The sequence below is a fragment of the Charadrius vociferus genome, unplaced genomic scaffold (genome assembly GCF_000708025.1).
Source record: "Charadrius vociferus isolate BGI_N301 unplaced genomic scaffold, ASM70802v2 scaffold303, whole genome shotgun sequence".
Taxonomy (NCBI): Eukaryota; Metazoa; Chordata; class Aves; order Charadriiformes; family Charadriidae; genus Charadrius; species Charadrius vociferus.
This window is the reverse complement of record NW_009647756.1, coordinates 384,429-398,892: the sequence shown is the minus strand read 5'-3', so window position 1 is coordinate 398,892 and position 14,464 is coordinate 384,429. Positions and strand designations below refer to the sequence as shown.

Here is a 14,464-nt window from a genome sequence, read left to right as displayed (position 1 = left end):
AACCACACTCCTGTCAGCCCTCCCTCATGGCAGGAGTAGGTGTCGACACCTTCCCAGCTCTGTGGCCAGGACACCACAGCCAGCACCATGGTGGCCCACCATTTTCATCAAGCCAGCAGGGAGCCCTCTGCTTTTTAGGTAAATAACCACCTTCTGCAAAGTCTTGCTCACAGAGAGACACGCCATCCATTGAAGCCTCAGCCAGTTCTTTTTTCCTATGGAGTGACTTTAAAAATGAAAAACAACAGCCTGGAAACACTCCCTCTGCCCCACTGGAAAGGACACGAGCTCAAGGATGATGTCCTTAAGCAAACGAGCCCAGTTGCTTATCCCCGGCGGACTGAGCACCAGCCTGGGGCCTCCCCCAGCCATGAAGGAGCCTCTCTTCCCACCCCAAAGCTAGCTTGGGTTTGGAAACTGGAAAACAAGCTCCTCGATAACTGTCTGTTTCTAGAAAAGCCCAAGATGGCAGTCGGGAGGAGCAGGGGAAGCTGCGCACAGACATGGCACACAACTGGCGACCGTAAAGAAACACTGGGCAGAGACTGGCGCTGGGACCTGCTCAGCCACTTCAATGGATGCGGTCTCCCTTCTCCACAAAAAGTCCTTTGATGAACCGAACGCTCTCTGACAGACAATGCCTGCAGATTGTATTAACAAAACTTTTCACACAGGTTCAAGAATTTAAAAAAAAAACCACCTCAAAACAAAACCCCACACACAGCACACACACTTGTTCCCTGAAACCGATATACCCACGATGAAAACCATCGGCCAGCAGAAAGACCTGCTGCAATCTGGAAGTGAATCCGTTTGAAGAGATAAAAACAAAAGCTTTTCTTAGGCTCCTTTCCCTCCGGTGGGAGAGCTCTGGCTGTCCCTGCAGCAGGCAGCCTCTCTTCTCCGTCTTCCCTCTAGGCAGAAGAGTTACAAATGCTGGAGTTTAACAGCATCTTTTTAAGGACTTTCTCGGTCCGTCGGGGTGTCATCCCCTAGCTCAGACTCCTCCAGCTGAAGAAGCCCCTGACGTTCTGTAATCCAGAAATTATGCACAGTGCACGTTTATCCAAAAACCTTCAGGGAAGGCTTGTTTAAACCACGTCAGCAGAGCAAGCAGCATTCGCTGTATTAAAAAGGCAAGTGGAAAAGTGGCTAAATTTTTGTTAAAACCTCAGCTGGCTACATTGCTACAATTTTGTTTTCAGTAGCAAAGCTAAATTAAGACAGTATTTTCTAACCAGATGACACAGGACGCATGAGAAGTTTGGAATATGTAATGCAGCACCACAAAAATAACTGGAAAGGATGATACAAAACACAGCATGTTTTTTCAGTCTCCAATTTAGGGAGAAAACAGCATTTTGTGTGGACCAAGGCTCTCGGAACAGTTTAAGCTTATGCCAAGAAAAACATATTGCCCACATGAGTTAAAATAAACAAAATCAGACAAACAGAAATACAGTTATGTTTATTCCATTAGCAGTCATAAAACCATATTTAAAATAAAATCTGCCCATGGTACCTCAATATGTAGACTGGTAACTTCTGAAAGTAAATGTCAGGAAGTCACACTTAACTGCATATGAATTGAAAAAGATTGCTTTTTCTCACTGTATCTAAATGAGCCAGGTAGCTCATCATGTTTTATTACAAATTATACTTATTACTAAAACCACATGTAATTAACAAATTCTTCAAATAACCTAGTGGTTTGCTCACATACTATTTCTACAATACAGTAATTTATGTATCTCATATTTTACTCTGAAACAGTATGATACTTGTTTTCCTTAAACGGAGTATCAGGAAAAGTTACATTCATAAAATGGGGGGTATTTTCTAATTTAGATCAGGACTAACCATAATTATTGTAATAACTAATAGCCCTCTAATTCAAATGTAATGAAACTTTAAGTATTGCCACATATTTTAAATGCCTACCCAGCTCCCACAGAGGTGTGAGTAGGCAACAACTCTCCAATATCTTCTACTTTATCCGTGTAAAGAAATTGTGATTTCACATCACTGCTTTAATCTGTTTTCTCTCAGACTGTGATGGCAGAAACTTTACAATAAACATATTCTTAGCCATAAGTGAAATAAAAAGCAAAAGTTCAAGTCAGAAATCTATTTCCTTTGGTGTTACTGTATATTTGTCAGTGTGACATAGCACATTTGAAACCCATAATCATAAAACAAAAATTTACAGCCAAGGTTTAGGGTCTACATCTGTTTCTCTGGTTTTTGTACTGCAATTACCCACTGGACAATTCAGAAAGCAGCACTATGAATCATGTACTGCACACATGTTTGTGCTGGTCACTTTTTCGTTAGTACAAGAGGCTGAGGATGCCATAATATGCTTCACCGAGAGAGAGAGCATTAACTAGAATTAGGATGAGTGCACTGGGCGCACTAATAAAAATTACTTTACTAGAAGCAACAGAGTACTCCTGGAATACTACAGGCATATTTATAGGATGGAAAAATTAAGAAGTACATGCAAAAATTCTCATAAACATACCTCAGGGGAAGTGGACCTTTTTTTTTTCTTTTTTTTTTAATGCATGCATTTTACTATTAATCAAATGTAGCACTCTCTTGAAACAGTTTTGACAGCAGAGTAAATGGTTACTAGTGAATGATGTGTGTGTTTAAGCAGTGAAAGCAGAGACAAAGTGATGTTTTCTTCTACTCCCTAGGCAAGAGCTGACACTAAGCTTGCTGCCTCAGCTTTGATACTCACAGATTCCTTTGTGTCAGTTGCTGGGAGAATCACTGGCAGTTCACTAACCCTGCCTCACACACAGGGGCTTTGATTTTTACCTCTTCATTGAGAATAGATGTTAATATGAAACAGTACTTGTCTGCTTGGAGCTTTTCTTTTCTGTGGTTTTTTTTTTCCCCCCTCAACTGGTGATACAGGGTTTCCAATCTGAAAACCTGAATCCCCCTTCACTAAATGTATTTTTTAGTATTGGAGGATGTTTTCTTCGTGTCTCAAAAACATGAATGATGTCAAAAGATTACGGGGAAGAAAAACACTGGGTCACAAGAGAATAGCTGAATATTAAAACTCCAAGGTAGTCCTGAGGAAATGGGTATCAATCCTGAGCACGAATTGCCCTGAAGAAAATAAAACAGTAAAATTACTGGAATGAAAATGGCACAAAAGACATGGAAAAACATGAATCACAGTGAAATTAAGTCAAAAAGGGGTTTCTTCTGACTCCTATATACTACTTTGTACAGCTCGCAATTACTAAAACCGGAATTTGCACGTAACAGGAAGAATTACTTCAGGCCTGAAATATAACAGCAACTCGCAAAAGACTATTCAGTGCAGAGCAGTCTTTTATTTTAGATGGGAAAAGCAGAGTTCGTCAGCTCCAGACCCAGAACTCGGGCATGCAACCAGTCTGCGAGTCCCTTACTGATAAAGGCTTTTTTGTCTGTTTTAATCAGTGGATATGTATTTGTAAAAATGCCTTTAGAGCTGATTGCTTAACTTAAAGGCTATAAAAATAATTCAACTCCACAAACTTGAGCACACAACCATGTTTCTTAGAATCCATACTGCGTTTTACACTCCTTTGGCCCGGAGCCAGGGGAAGAGAACTGCCCTATATGATAAAGCTGGAAGTGTACCTGGTTCAGCAATCCATTTCTGAGAGTGACTGCTACTAGATCTTTCTAAGGAAAATACAGGAATCCCTAGCAATTGGTGAAGTATAACTCACCCATAGATCCTCTAATAGCCTGTTCTCTAACAGCAAATCACTTACGCATTAAAGCATGAGATTTAATATATTTTCCAAATTTGTTTTTGGTAATAGCCCTGATATTCTAGATATTCATCGATAGCCAATGTCTTCTTGGATTGTGATAAATTTGTAGCTCTGTGACACAGGAGGAGATAGTAAGTTATTGGGCCCTGAGACAAAGAAGGATAAATATTTTTTTTAAAAACACATCCATGTTGCAAATAAAGGAAAACAGAGACCAAACCACACTTCTCTGAGGCCCCAAAGGCTGACTGCTGTAGGCTCCAGAAAGGTTGGCAAAGAAGCAATGACATCATGTGCCTAAACAGGGGATGACATGCATTTTTGAAGGATATAAAAAGGAAAAGCATTATTACATTAAAAATTGGCTACATACTGAATCTACACTTGCTGCTTAGGAGGATCCTGCAGTGCAAATACCACTGCTAAATGGTTGCCAGAAAAAAATAGAGAAGCGCGGGGAAAGAAAGTTTGTTTCATTTTGTTTTCTTTTTAAATGACCAGAAACTGCTGTTTCAAGGTTTAGCCAAGAAAGAGATTTTTACTGCTAGCCTATAAATCCCTCAAAACACAGAGTTATAATGGAAATGCTGAGGTAACTGGAGTGCCATGCATGGCACTGACACATTGCATTATATAATCCAGGGAGAATGAGGGCTGGGAGATCTATAAAACGTAAGTAGAAGCAAGATGTAGGAAAGAGCAGAAGAGCAAGTAGAAATATCGATATTAAACTGCAGAGAATACTACTTTTAACAATAAAGTTTCCTATATGCTGAATATGCTCATGGTTGGCTGAAGGCAAAAGAGCACAGAGCTCCATTAAAAATAAAACAGAGATTCCAAAAGGCTGTATGAGTAACTGTTTTGTTTCTGCCTTTTTTAGGGAGGGGAAAAAAAAAGTTACCTAACAAAAGGACAGTATTTCCTGATGTTCTGATATCCTGAAAGGTGTCTCACAATGTGTAAATAAATAACATTAGAAAATGCAGAAAAAACAGAGTTCCAGACACAGAAAACTTACAACCCTAGTTGTAACCAGAATCAGAATAGAAACTGGGACAATAGTATTTCTGGAGGTTCACTGATGGCAGCTTAAACTCTTAGTGAAAAGTTAACCCTAGTGACTTTCTTCCAACAAAAGACCAAGGTTACCGAGCAACAACTGGAACTACAGCTCAGTGCAGACATATATCCTAACAAAGACTGAATCTTACCTAGGCCCTATTTAACTTTAAGATAGACTTGAGCAGCATTTAGGGCTTGTGCTCCTGCACTGCTACAGGGACAACCCATATCGAGGGATCCCATAGGGCAGTGACAGCCAAAATACTCTTGTGCAGAGCTCTGGTCACACAAAGCCTGATACAGATTGGATTGGCTTATGCCATTAGTGTAAACTGCAATAGATCCATAGCTCAGCAGCTTGACACATGTATTCATGATAATCCAATTCCCGCTTAGCTACCTCCCAAACCTGTATCAACCACTGAAAGAACATTCCAATGTCCTGTCTTAAAAGGCAAAAATGAAGGAGTGACTGGAAAACGTGCCGGCATGGCTACCTGGCTAGCAAAGGTTATGATGGGAATGACAGTGTGGTGAGACCACCTGAAATCCACCGGTAATGGTCATCATGCCAATACCTCTACTCTGCCTGTTGCCCTAACATACTGTACAACCACACCTTCATTTTATCGTGCAGAGGTACTTTCTGTTTGGGCACAGTTTGGGGAACAGTCTGCAGGAATTTTTGCTGTAAATGAGGTAGGATTACACAGAAGATGAGGCATGTATTTGGGAAACTGGTGTCCCTTTTGTAGATCATGGGCCATCGATACTGTGTGAATTAACTGAGGGCACACATTCTCTCAGGGAACATTGTTATCACTGTAACTTTATTGATGTAGCCCGAAAAGTAAACTTTGCTAATGGGGTCGGTTTTACAAGCATACAGGTTATCATATTGTAACTACGCTGAGCAGGTAAGGCATTCTATATATCTCTTTTATGCTACAATAACTGTCCACGATTGGGCTGCTGCAGGTACAACTCTTTCAAAAAGGAAAGACCACGTTCTCACTCTACATTGTTATACCAATGTAACATCCAAACAGACAAGATCTCAGCAAAAATCAGTCTGGGCTGGACTCCACTTGCTTTCAGAACAAGCAGCAGCCGCATGACTGATGTCCAGTCTAAAACACTTGCAAGATGTTTCCTGGTTTTCAAACTCTACCTATCAAATTGTTCTTTGGTGCATTCCTCAAATTCTGCTTGCCTTCTGCCATTTAAGTCCACAAAGAAAAATCTGCATGGTCTCAACCTGCTTCATTGAGCTAGTCCTATATGATTAAGTAGATCTGCAAATTCCCATACCCTTGGTCTGCCAGACTGGGCCACAGAAGAGATTGAATGTCCAGGGATATTGTGGCCATGCTCAGGAAATCATGACTGACACACGTGCTTTAATCAAAGATGACTTACAGAGCTGGGGTGCAGTTAGAGATTGTGGTGGTCAACAGCATATTAACCCAGCCATTGCACAGTATCATGAATTTTTTTGCCCTTCTGGAACCTTTTGTGCCACATGTAGTGAAGGACGTGCAAGGTGGTCTCCAAGCATGTTATGCAGCATTCAGGTTTGACAGGTCTATAAAACTACCAAATTTGTTTTGCGTAATCAGACCAAAACTCTTCATTTTGTTATCCTGAGCCACCTTCTGACTGAACAATTCTGCACAGACCTTGAAAATTGTCTATCACACTGAAAAAAACATTCCTTTTAACCCATCCACAGTTTTGGGCAAATATCTTCCAGAACAGGCTTCTCATTCATGGGACAATGATCTTCCATGTATTCTTACCAGGCTATCAGAAGAACAGACTTCACCCATTTTTAAAATGGAGACATGCAAAGAAGAATGTACGGAAGGAAACTCTTTCCTTTGCAAAAATGGCTCCGAGATCTCTCCCTTGCTGCATCCATCCATTCTGTCTTTGGCATGAAGTATCCCTAAGGATATGCCAGAAAACCGGGTTGTGGGTCAACTTCTTCAATGAATTACTGAGATTGATGGATGGGGAAAGTAAGCCTCAACCCATAGGAGGTTTAGTAACAAGAATGAAGCATGTGCACACTCCCAATTCTGAGACACATGATGGAATTCTCCTTAAAAAGTACACCATCATGTTATTTTCACCCAGATCTTAAATCACTAGACTAAATGACAAGTTAGTGAGTACAAGTTATTTAAAGACTTAAAAAGTTAAGGTTCCACCTGCTGGATTCCTAATTTTGTCTAAAACTTGTTAATTTATTTTATTTTTTTAAAACCAGACTTGCTAAGAGTACAAGCACACACCACTGATACTCAAGCCTATTCTGCTAGCTGAACAATGCAGGAACATTATGTCACTCGGAGGCAGAACTGCGCAAGCATGTAGGAAAGGCTAAGAGCTTTGCCAACACAAATTATCAGGCAGAACCTCACTGGAAAAAATGAGGCACAAAGATCTAAGTGAAGTGTAAAACTTACTGAGAATTGAACGACATGTTGACAAATACCACTCCACTCTCTTGCTTCCTATCAGGACCCAACAGCCGAAGCAGAGATTCCTAAGTAGTGTTTTTACAGGCCAAGCTCAGTCTCTCCCTCATCTTATCAGCAGTCTTCAAAGGGGCTGTGGGTGGATCTCCTCCAGCAAAAAAGAAAGAACAACAAAAAAAAACCCCAGAAGTGCCACCTCTTCCATACAAATATATTGGCGCAACCACAGAGGATTTGCTTGAGCTGTGAGACTTTGAGAAAACACACCTGGCTCTTCTAAAGGAGAAATTAAAGAATTCATGCTTCTGCCCTCCAGCCTTGAGTGGCCTTAAGAAGAGGAATAGCTAAAGAGAGTCTAATCAGGACACAGAGAAAAATCAATACTGGCTTCTTGAAATATCTTAGACAGGAAGGAACAGCTTAAGGTTGAGATGTTTAGCCACTCCTTCTGCACAAGCAAATGGGCTGAAGGCTGCGTGTACAGGTGAGAGCAGAAAGGCAGAAGAAGGCTTTCCGGAGGACTGAAAGTGAACCAAGGCACGTGCTACTCTGAAGTTCTTTGGGAAATCTCAGCTTTCCAAAGTTTTCAAGTTTTGGTGCAAGAGAGATCTTTCTACACACTCATCAAAGTTGTCAAAAGTAACATTTTCAGGGATAAATGCACACCATTGTACTGCTATTTTTTTACTTTGGTGTGGAATACAATTATTTAGGACTCGGTGGGAGAGTATGAAAGGAGCAGGAGTCTAATTCCAGTTCAGAAAAACTCCAATAACTGACAACACGTAAGAAACACAAGATAGATGCATTGTATTGTTGGGCTGAGTCTCATTGGCTGGAAACCCTGACTCTCACAGCAGGACTCAGTTACATAGCAACTCCTGAGGGCAGATTAACCCTTTCCCAGTTAATGTATCTGGCATGATTTAAGAGACCTTTTCCTCCTCCTGCTTCAGAGTAATTTCATAGGTTTGCAAAAAAAAGTTTGGAAAAAATGAGTTGAGTGCTACTACGGTGAAAGCAAAGCTATCTGACTCACCACGGGATGCTGATGGTACAATGAACAGCGAATGCAGTGAGTTCAGATTGGTCTAAATTATATTTTATATCATCAGGTGTCATGAGATACACAAAACATACAATGTATTTTTTATAAAATAGTTCATGCTTAGTCCATGGGGATCCTATTTGGACTGCATTTATCAAGTACCAATGGTCTCTCTCACCCAAATTCTGCCCAGCCATTGACTTCTGCCTGGATAATTACTGAAGCATTAAAAAGTCCTCAGCTGGTAAAGATAGTACTTTGTTAATTGAGAAGAGAATTTTTCACCATCAGAGAATGTGTTGCTTTCATCCAAAATTGTATAGTAAAGTCTTAAAAAACAAATCTTATGATACTAATTGTTTTTTTTCTAATAGACCTTTCTAATTACTGGCATCAAGTAATTACATGAGAATCTCAAATTATTTCATTACAGCAACTTCCCTATTTTGTTTTTAAAACTGTGTTACATTTGTGTATATTGTATACACTAAATATACGCACAAATATTATATACAATTGGTATAATACTATTCCTGTTCTCCTGGTTATCAGGACTAACAAGGTTTGAATGTAAAAACGTCAAAATCTAGGGTAAAGACTCCTAAAGCGCTTTATTTTTAAAATGTTATAATTCAGCCTTGTTAGTTTCCCCCCTTGTGAGAGTGCGAGACAGACCCTGGGGACCAGAAAGGGAACATGTCCTCACTCAGGTCGTACCTCGTGCGGTCACACTTCACTGCTGTGAGCCACAGCTGTATACTATTAGGAAAAAGGAGCTACTAGGTTTCCAGCAGAGAAAATAAGAGATCAGACTGATGCAATATACACATTTCTGACCGTCTTCTGGTCACAGTAAGTGAGAAACCTCTATCTCATTTCTTCTGTTCCTTTTTTTTACACCCAAACCTGGACTCATGGTACCATGGGCACTAACCAAGGCTAGGAAGGGCAGGCACCACTGATACTGCCCAATATCAGACAAGCAGGGTAAGACTATACCTTTCCTTTCCTCTGGAGGGATCCAGGGACGCTCTCAGCTGAAAGTTCACAAGTCAAAAGCCTTGAACCAAGTCTTCTTCTGCTCCTCTTCCCTCCTCCACCATTCTCACACATGGACACAGCAGGTCCTCCCACCAACTGCCCTTCACGAAGAACAGTCACTGCTCAGTAGCAGCTCCTGATCCCCCATTAGGCCAGGAGTAGTCAGAAGAAATCAAAAATTTATTTGCTCTGATAACACAAAGAATCTTGTTAAAGTTTCTTTTTTTCTTAATTTCTTTAAAAAAAATAGGTAACCTTTGTATGTTACTAAAAGGACTACCTACATGTTTAAGATAATGCCTCGCTTTTCCAAACGTTTCACAGTCTGCAGGTTCATCTGTATTTTCTTTGTATGGTTCTCATAGTCCACTTATAAATCCAGATGGGATAGAAAGATAGTGTTTTAAATTATATTTATTATTTAATTTGGCTTCTTGCATGACATCTTGAAAGCTCTTCTTGAATAACTTAGCTGCTGACTTATTTTATAAAACTGAGAGTATCAATATAGTGGATGAGCGATTAGTCCAAAAAGAGGTACTTCAGAAATATTTTGTGGTCTGAAAATTAATTAGCAAGAATAAATTTCATTACTTATTGTGGATTTTTTTTAAAAAAGTTCATGTTTTACTATCATTATTCATCTAAAATTATTACTGACGCCATTGGAAACGTAGCCTATAAAAGGGTAAAACCCAAAGGACTAGGTTCAATACGCTTATGCTCTATCGAAAGTACCTTTTCATACAAATGCCAAAACACACCTATCAAATATTTGTGTTCTTCATTAAACTAATGCCTTCCTGCATAATAAACAAGATGGTACAAAATATAGGTGTATTCCCACATCCTGCTACTAAGGTAGGCGATATCAAAATAAATTTGCAACCATATCATTATATCAATCTCCAGTATTACTGCATCGGTACTATAACCATAATTAACTAGCTGCAGGTCAAATTTCTAATAAATCTTTAGAAATTAAATGTGTAATTTGTCAAAACCATATGCTTTCATCAATTGATTATTCAGAATTTAGAAGCTTTTTAATTAGGAAGAAATTTATGCAATACCATGTGTAATAATTACGAATCAGCTCTTCTGTGATATTTTTGTACATCAGCAAAAATTAAAACACTGGAAAACATTACCAGGTCATCGCAGTATTTCAACGTCAAAAGAAACACATAGTTTAAATGTAGAGGTTAAAGATATTTTCCCGTATCTTTTACATCTTACATAGCTTTATGATCTCAGGACTGGAATCATTAACCAAATACAAAATCAATGAGAAAAAGATCTAATCCGACCATTTTCAAGTGCAGAGTCACTAAAAATGATTTATGCCACTGTAAAACTTTTTTACCATGGTTCTATAGTTTTACTAAACAGCATATATTCTAAGTCAAACTTCCATTTTATGCTACACTAAACAGTATTTTGCGTCTCATCTCTTCCAGCTAAAATTCTGAAAGCCTTTAACACTTTAAAAACATCGCCTTCATAACGAGCACCAGGATGAGGGGTACGACCCTGGTTTCCAAATGGAAAACTAGAGGAAAAGAAAGTTAAGCAGTATTTGTTCGCAGCACTCAAGAGGCAAAAATTGTACCCCAGCTCCCCTGCTCTCCCCTCCCGTGCTTTCACCATGGGCCTATTCAGACTCTGCACCCCCACAAGGGCTCTGGGTACTTCTATCAACATTTCATAGGAGAAGATTTTTTTTGACAGAGAACACAAAAGCTGCTTTGTTGGAAGTCTGGACACTTTTTTTCTACCTAATAAAAACATGAATAGAAGTGGGACCTCAGCAAGCATATGGCAGAAAGTCTGGACTAACTGAAAAAAGGGGCCAAGAAGAGTTTGCTCTCTGTCATTCCCCAACGTGTTTACGGCCGAACGTATATGGTGTAAATAAGGAGTATGCAGAGCTGGCCATAATGGAACATTGTTTATGTGCACATCCTGGCAAATGCATATACAGCATGGAGACTATTTCCAAGCAGAACATAAACACAAAGGGGGAGTGATGACAAACAAGTATTCCAAGGCAAGAAAAATGTTATTCCATATACAAACCAAACAAACTAAAGTGGTTTCTCCCCTCCTAGGATCCAACTGGCAGCTCTCAGCTGCACACACTATGTAGCTGTTAAAGAAATGAGAGACGTCCCAGGCTTACTGGTTGGCTTACTTTTTCATAAGTGACCTTATTATGCTCCCAATATTAAAAAGAAAGACACAGTTAAGATTTTATTTAACTCTCTTGCAAAAACACAACAAAACAAAACCGCCCTTTCTTTCGGCCTGAATAAAAGCTGGGGAGATAGAGCTGATGCCAAGAAAACACCGTAAGGAATTAAGCCGCAGCTTTCCTATTCCGAGTTCCCACTACAAGATACAGAGACGGTTCTTTCTTCTGAAGGTTTCTCCCACAAACCTATTACACGGCTTTAGCAAGTGACACCAGTGTGACAATAACTTAGAGGTTTTGTGCTCCTGGCAGAATTTTTTTCCTTTGAAACATTACTCATAAAAAGGAGGAGGGTTTAGAAAACCCAAGTCCCTGCAATTTCAAGATAGCAAACCAGGGGATGAACTTTTTTTGTGTGCTTACTTCTGGAGAAGAGAGTATCATGCTTTGACAGCTGCTATGTAAATAAACGGGTGTAGTTTTATTCCTTTAAAACTAACTTCAAACACATACCCAACTAAAGGAAAAAGAAAAGATGACAAGTAGGAAAACAGACAGTAGAGTGACAACAAAAACCACAGAAAGTGAACTGATAAAGCAGAGCTTTTTACGTAATTACTAGGCCTCTTTAGGATATTAGACACTGGAAGCAAGACGTTTTAGTAAAAGATCATATGGGGTCCAGAACAAAAATACTTTGTGACATCCTTCACAGAAATGCAGAGCCAGCCTGTGATTTTAAACTATTTTAAGGTATTCAGAGTGTGCCTCATTTTCTCCCAAATTCTAGATCCAGACTCAACAAAGCATGAAATATAAGTTCAGAACCGGGACCTAGAGCTGCACCTAAGATTTCTGCTAGTCTGTTAAAACCTGGATCCAAATGTCCCATGCTCAGACTTTATGAAGTCTTGGGGCTTGGGTGCATCACTCCTTGGGAAGAGAGGAAGCCCACGCTGGGAATATTTGTAGCACCTTTACAATATATGTACAGTCCTTTAATGGAACCGCATTGCTGTGTTCTTTGATTTTCCTTTTTTCCAAAAATGTATCAATCCCATTATACAAGGCTAAAACTACCCTCACAAAGCCTCTCATTGGCCACCGGTTTAACATTAATACTTTTGAGTTAACATCATGCTGTAGAATCCAAAGGAGACTTACTTTAATTTTTTCTTTTAAATTCCCCTTGAATGCACAAACACCCACCTCATCCCAATACGACCTTACGCATGCCTGCCGCTTGGGTTTATATTCAGCCATTTGCAGAGCTGTATAGAGTCTGCACTGTGCTTCAGGAAACCATACATTTCTAACAAGTACTCTTGGCTACATGGACCACTTAGAGCACGATGACAGTGAGGGTGCAGACAAATGCCAAGAACCAGCTGACGTGCTCTTTCCTCATTACAGAAGGTATTTTCGGTGGCTGAATGCCTTCTGCACATTAGCGTTGTTGAGCCTAGGAAGAGAAGTTTTGTAATGCGCACTACACCGGGCAGTGAAGCAGGACGTCACCTCCATCATGGAAAGGTCTTCAGCTTCATAGCTGCTCCTGCCATGGGCAACCGTACGGCAAAGAGGAGCATCTGTGATGGCTGCTGAAAAGCCGAGGCACAGTGGATGCAGTGATGATTTTAAATAAAAGGGTTTTTATTAAGGCTACACATCTTATCCCTCACCCTTCAAGAAAGGCATTAAAGCGTGGGAAGTATATCAAATAATTTTGCCAAATCTCTCAACTTCATAGTGAGATTAAAAAACCCTTTTTCTTCTCTTTATCCAAGTTTCAGCAGTCAAATGAGAAACTCCGTTTTCAGTTAACAAAAGTCTTCAGCTTTAAGGACTCAGAAGAATGGCCTATAAACATGACCAGATCGGCATGTTGAAAGGCTAGCGAACTAAACGATAAGGAAGAAATATTCTAAATTACTAAGCCTTTTAATTTGTGCATCAGTATTATGATTTATTTTACATTTGGGGCTGGTAACACTGAGTAATTCAGAAATACAAAAGTGAATTCAGGTCCTGCAAAAGAGGCAACAGAAAGGTACTGAAAATACTCTGAGACAAGCTTATTATTCTCTATTATTGTTCTTCCTTACTAATTGTTGTCCAAGCTGTGCAATCTTGCACCTTGTTGTTTACTAGATAACTACATAAAAAATAGTATTCTTTATATACTTTATATTCTTTATATACTCCCCCATCTCCTCCTCAATTAAAATTGAGTTGTTATTTTAACCCTACTCAAGTATGTAATATAGTGATGATTGTAAATCTTGATGATCACAAAATCCCTTTGATTTATCCTTCAGTTTACTATCTTTAACAAACATAATCCTAAAAACAATACAGAGGAAGATCTTACAGGCCTTCAAATGGTAGAGGGGGAGCAGGGAATGACTATATATGTAAATCTACAGCTTCAGGGCTCATGACTTTCCTGTTGGGAAGCTTTCTGAATGCTTCTAATAAGGTCCTGCCAATGGGACCAGGAGCATATCTTCATAAAAAAAGACCTTCAGTGTGGGAAGATAAAATTTTCCAGAAAATTTTTAATAAAAAGCTTATAGATGTGGGATCTGAATCAAACAACAGACATAAGTTTCTCTAAATACATAAGAACAAATGAATATTAATAAAGGTGGCATGTCCATCCTGCCTGCCCCCCACCTCAAGTTCTGTAGTCACAATCACGACAGCATTTTCAAAGCATATGTGAAGGTACCAGACCTAGCTCTCAACTACTAGGCACCATATGGCAATAGCCAATTCAGCACAGGAAAAAAAAAATAAAATTGTTTTTTCTGCTCAGTATACCACACCGTCACAGCCGCAAGAA

General features: G+C 39.5%; 1 protein-coding gene across 2 annotated transcripts in view; it reads right to left on the bottom strand.

Moving 5' to 3' along the window:
- RARB (retinoic acid receptor, beta) overlaps positions 1-14,464 on the bottom strand; it is a 195,528-nt gene that overhangs the window by 95,329 nt on the left and 85,735 nt on the right. The window contains exon 2 of one of the 2 annotated variants that reach the window (XM_009882152.1): positions 551-641. The exons of the other annotated variant lie outside the window; for it this stretch is intronic. Coding sequence (XP_009880454.1) covers positions 551-641 — 91 coding nt within the window. The remainder of the gene's footprint in view (positions 1-550; positions 642-14,464) is intronic. 2 annotated transcript variants of the gene reach the window in all.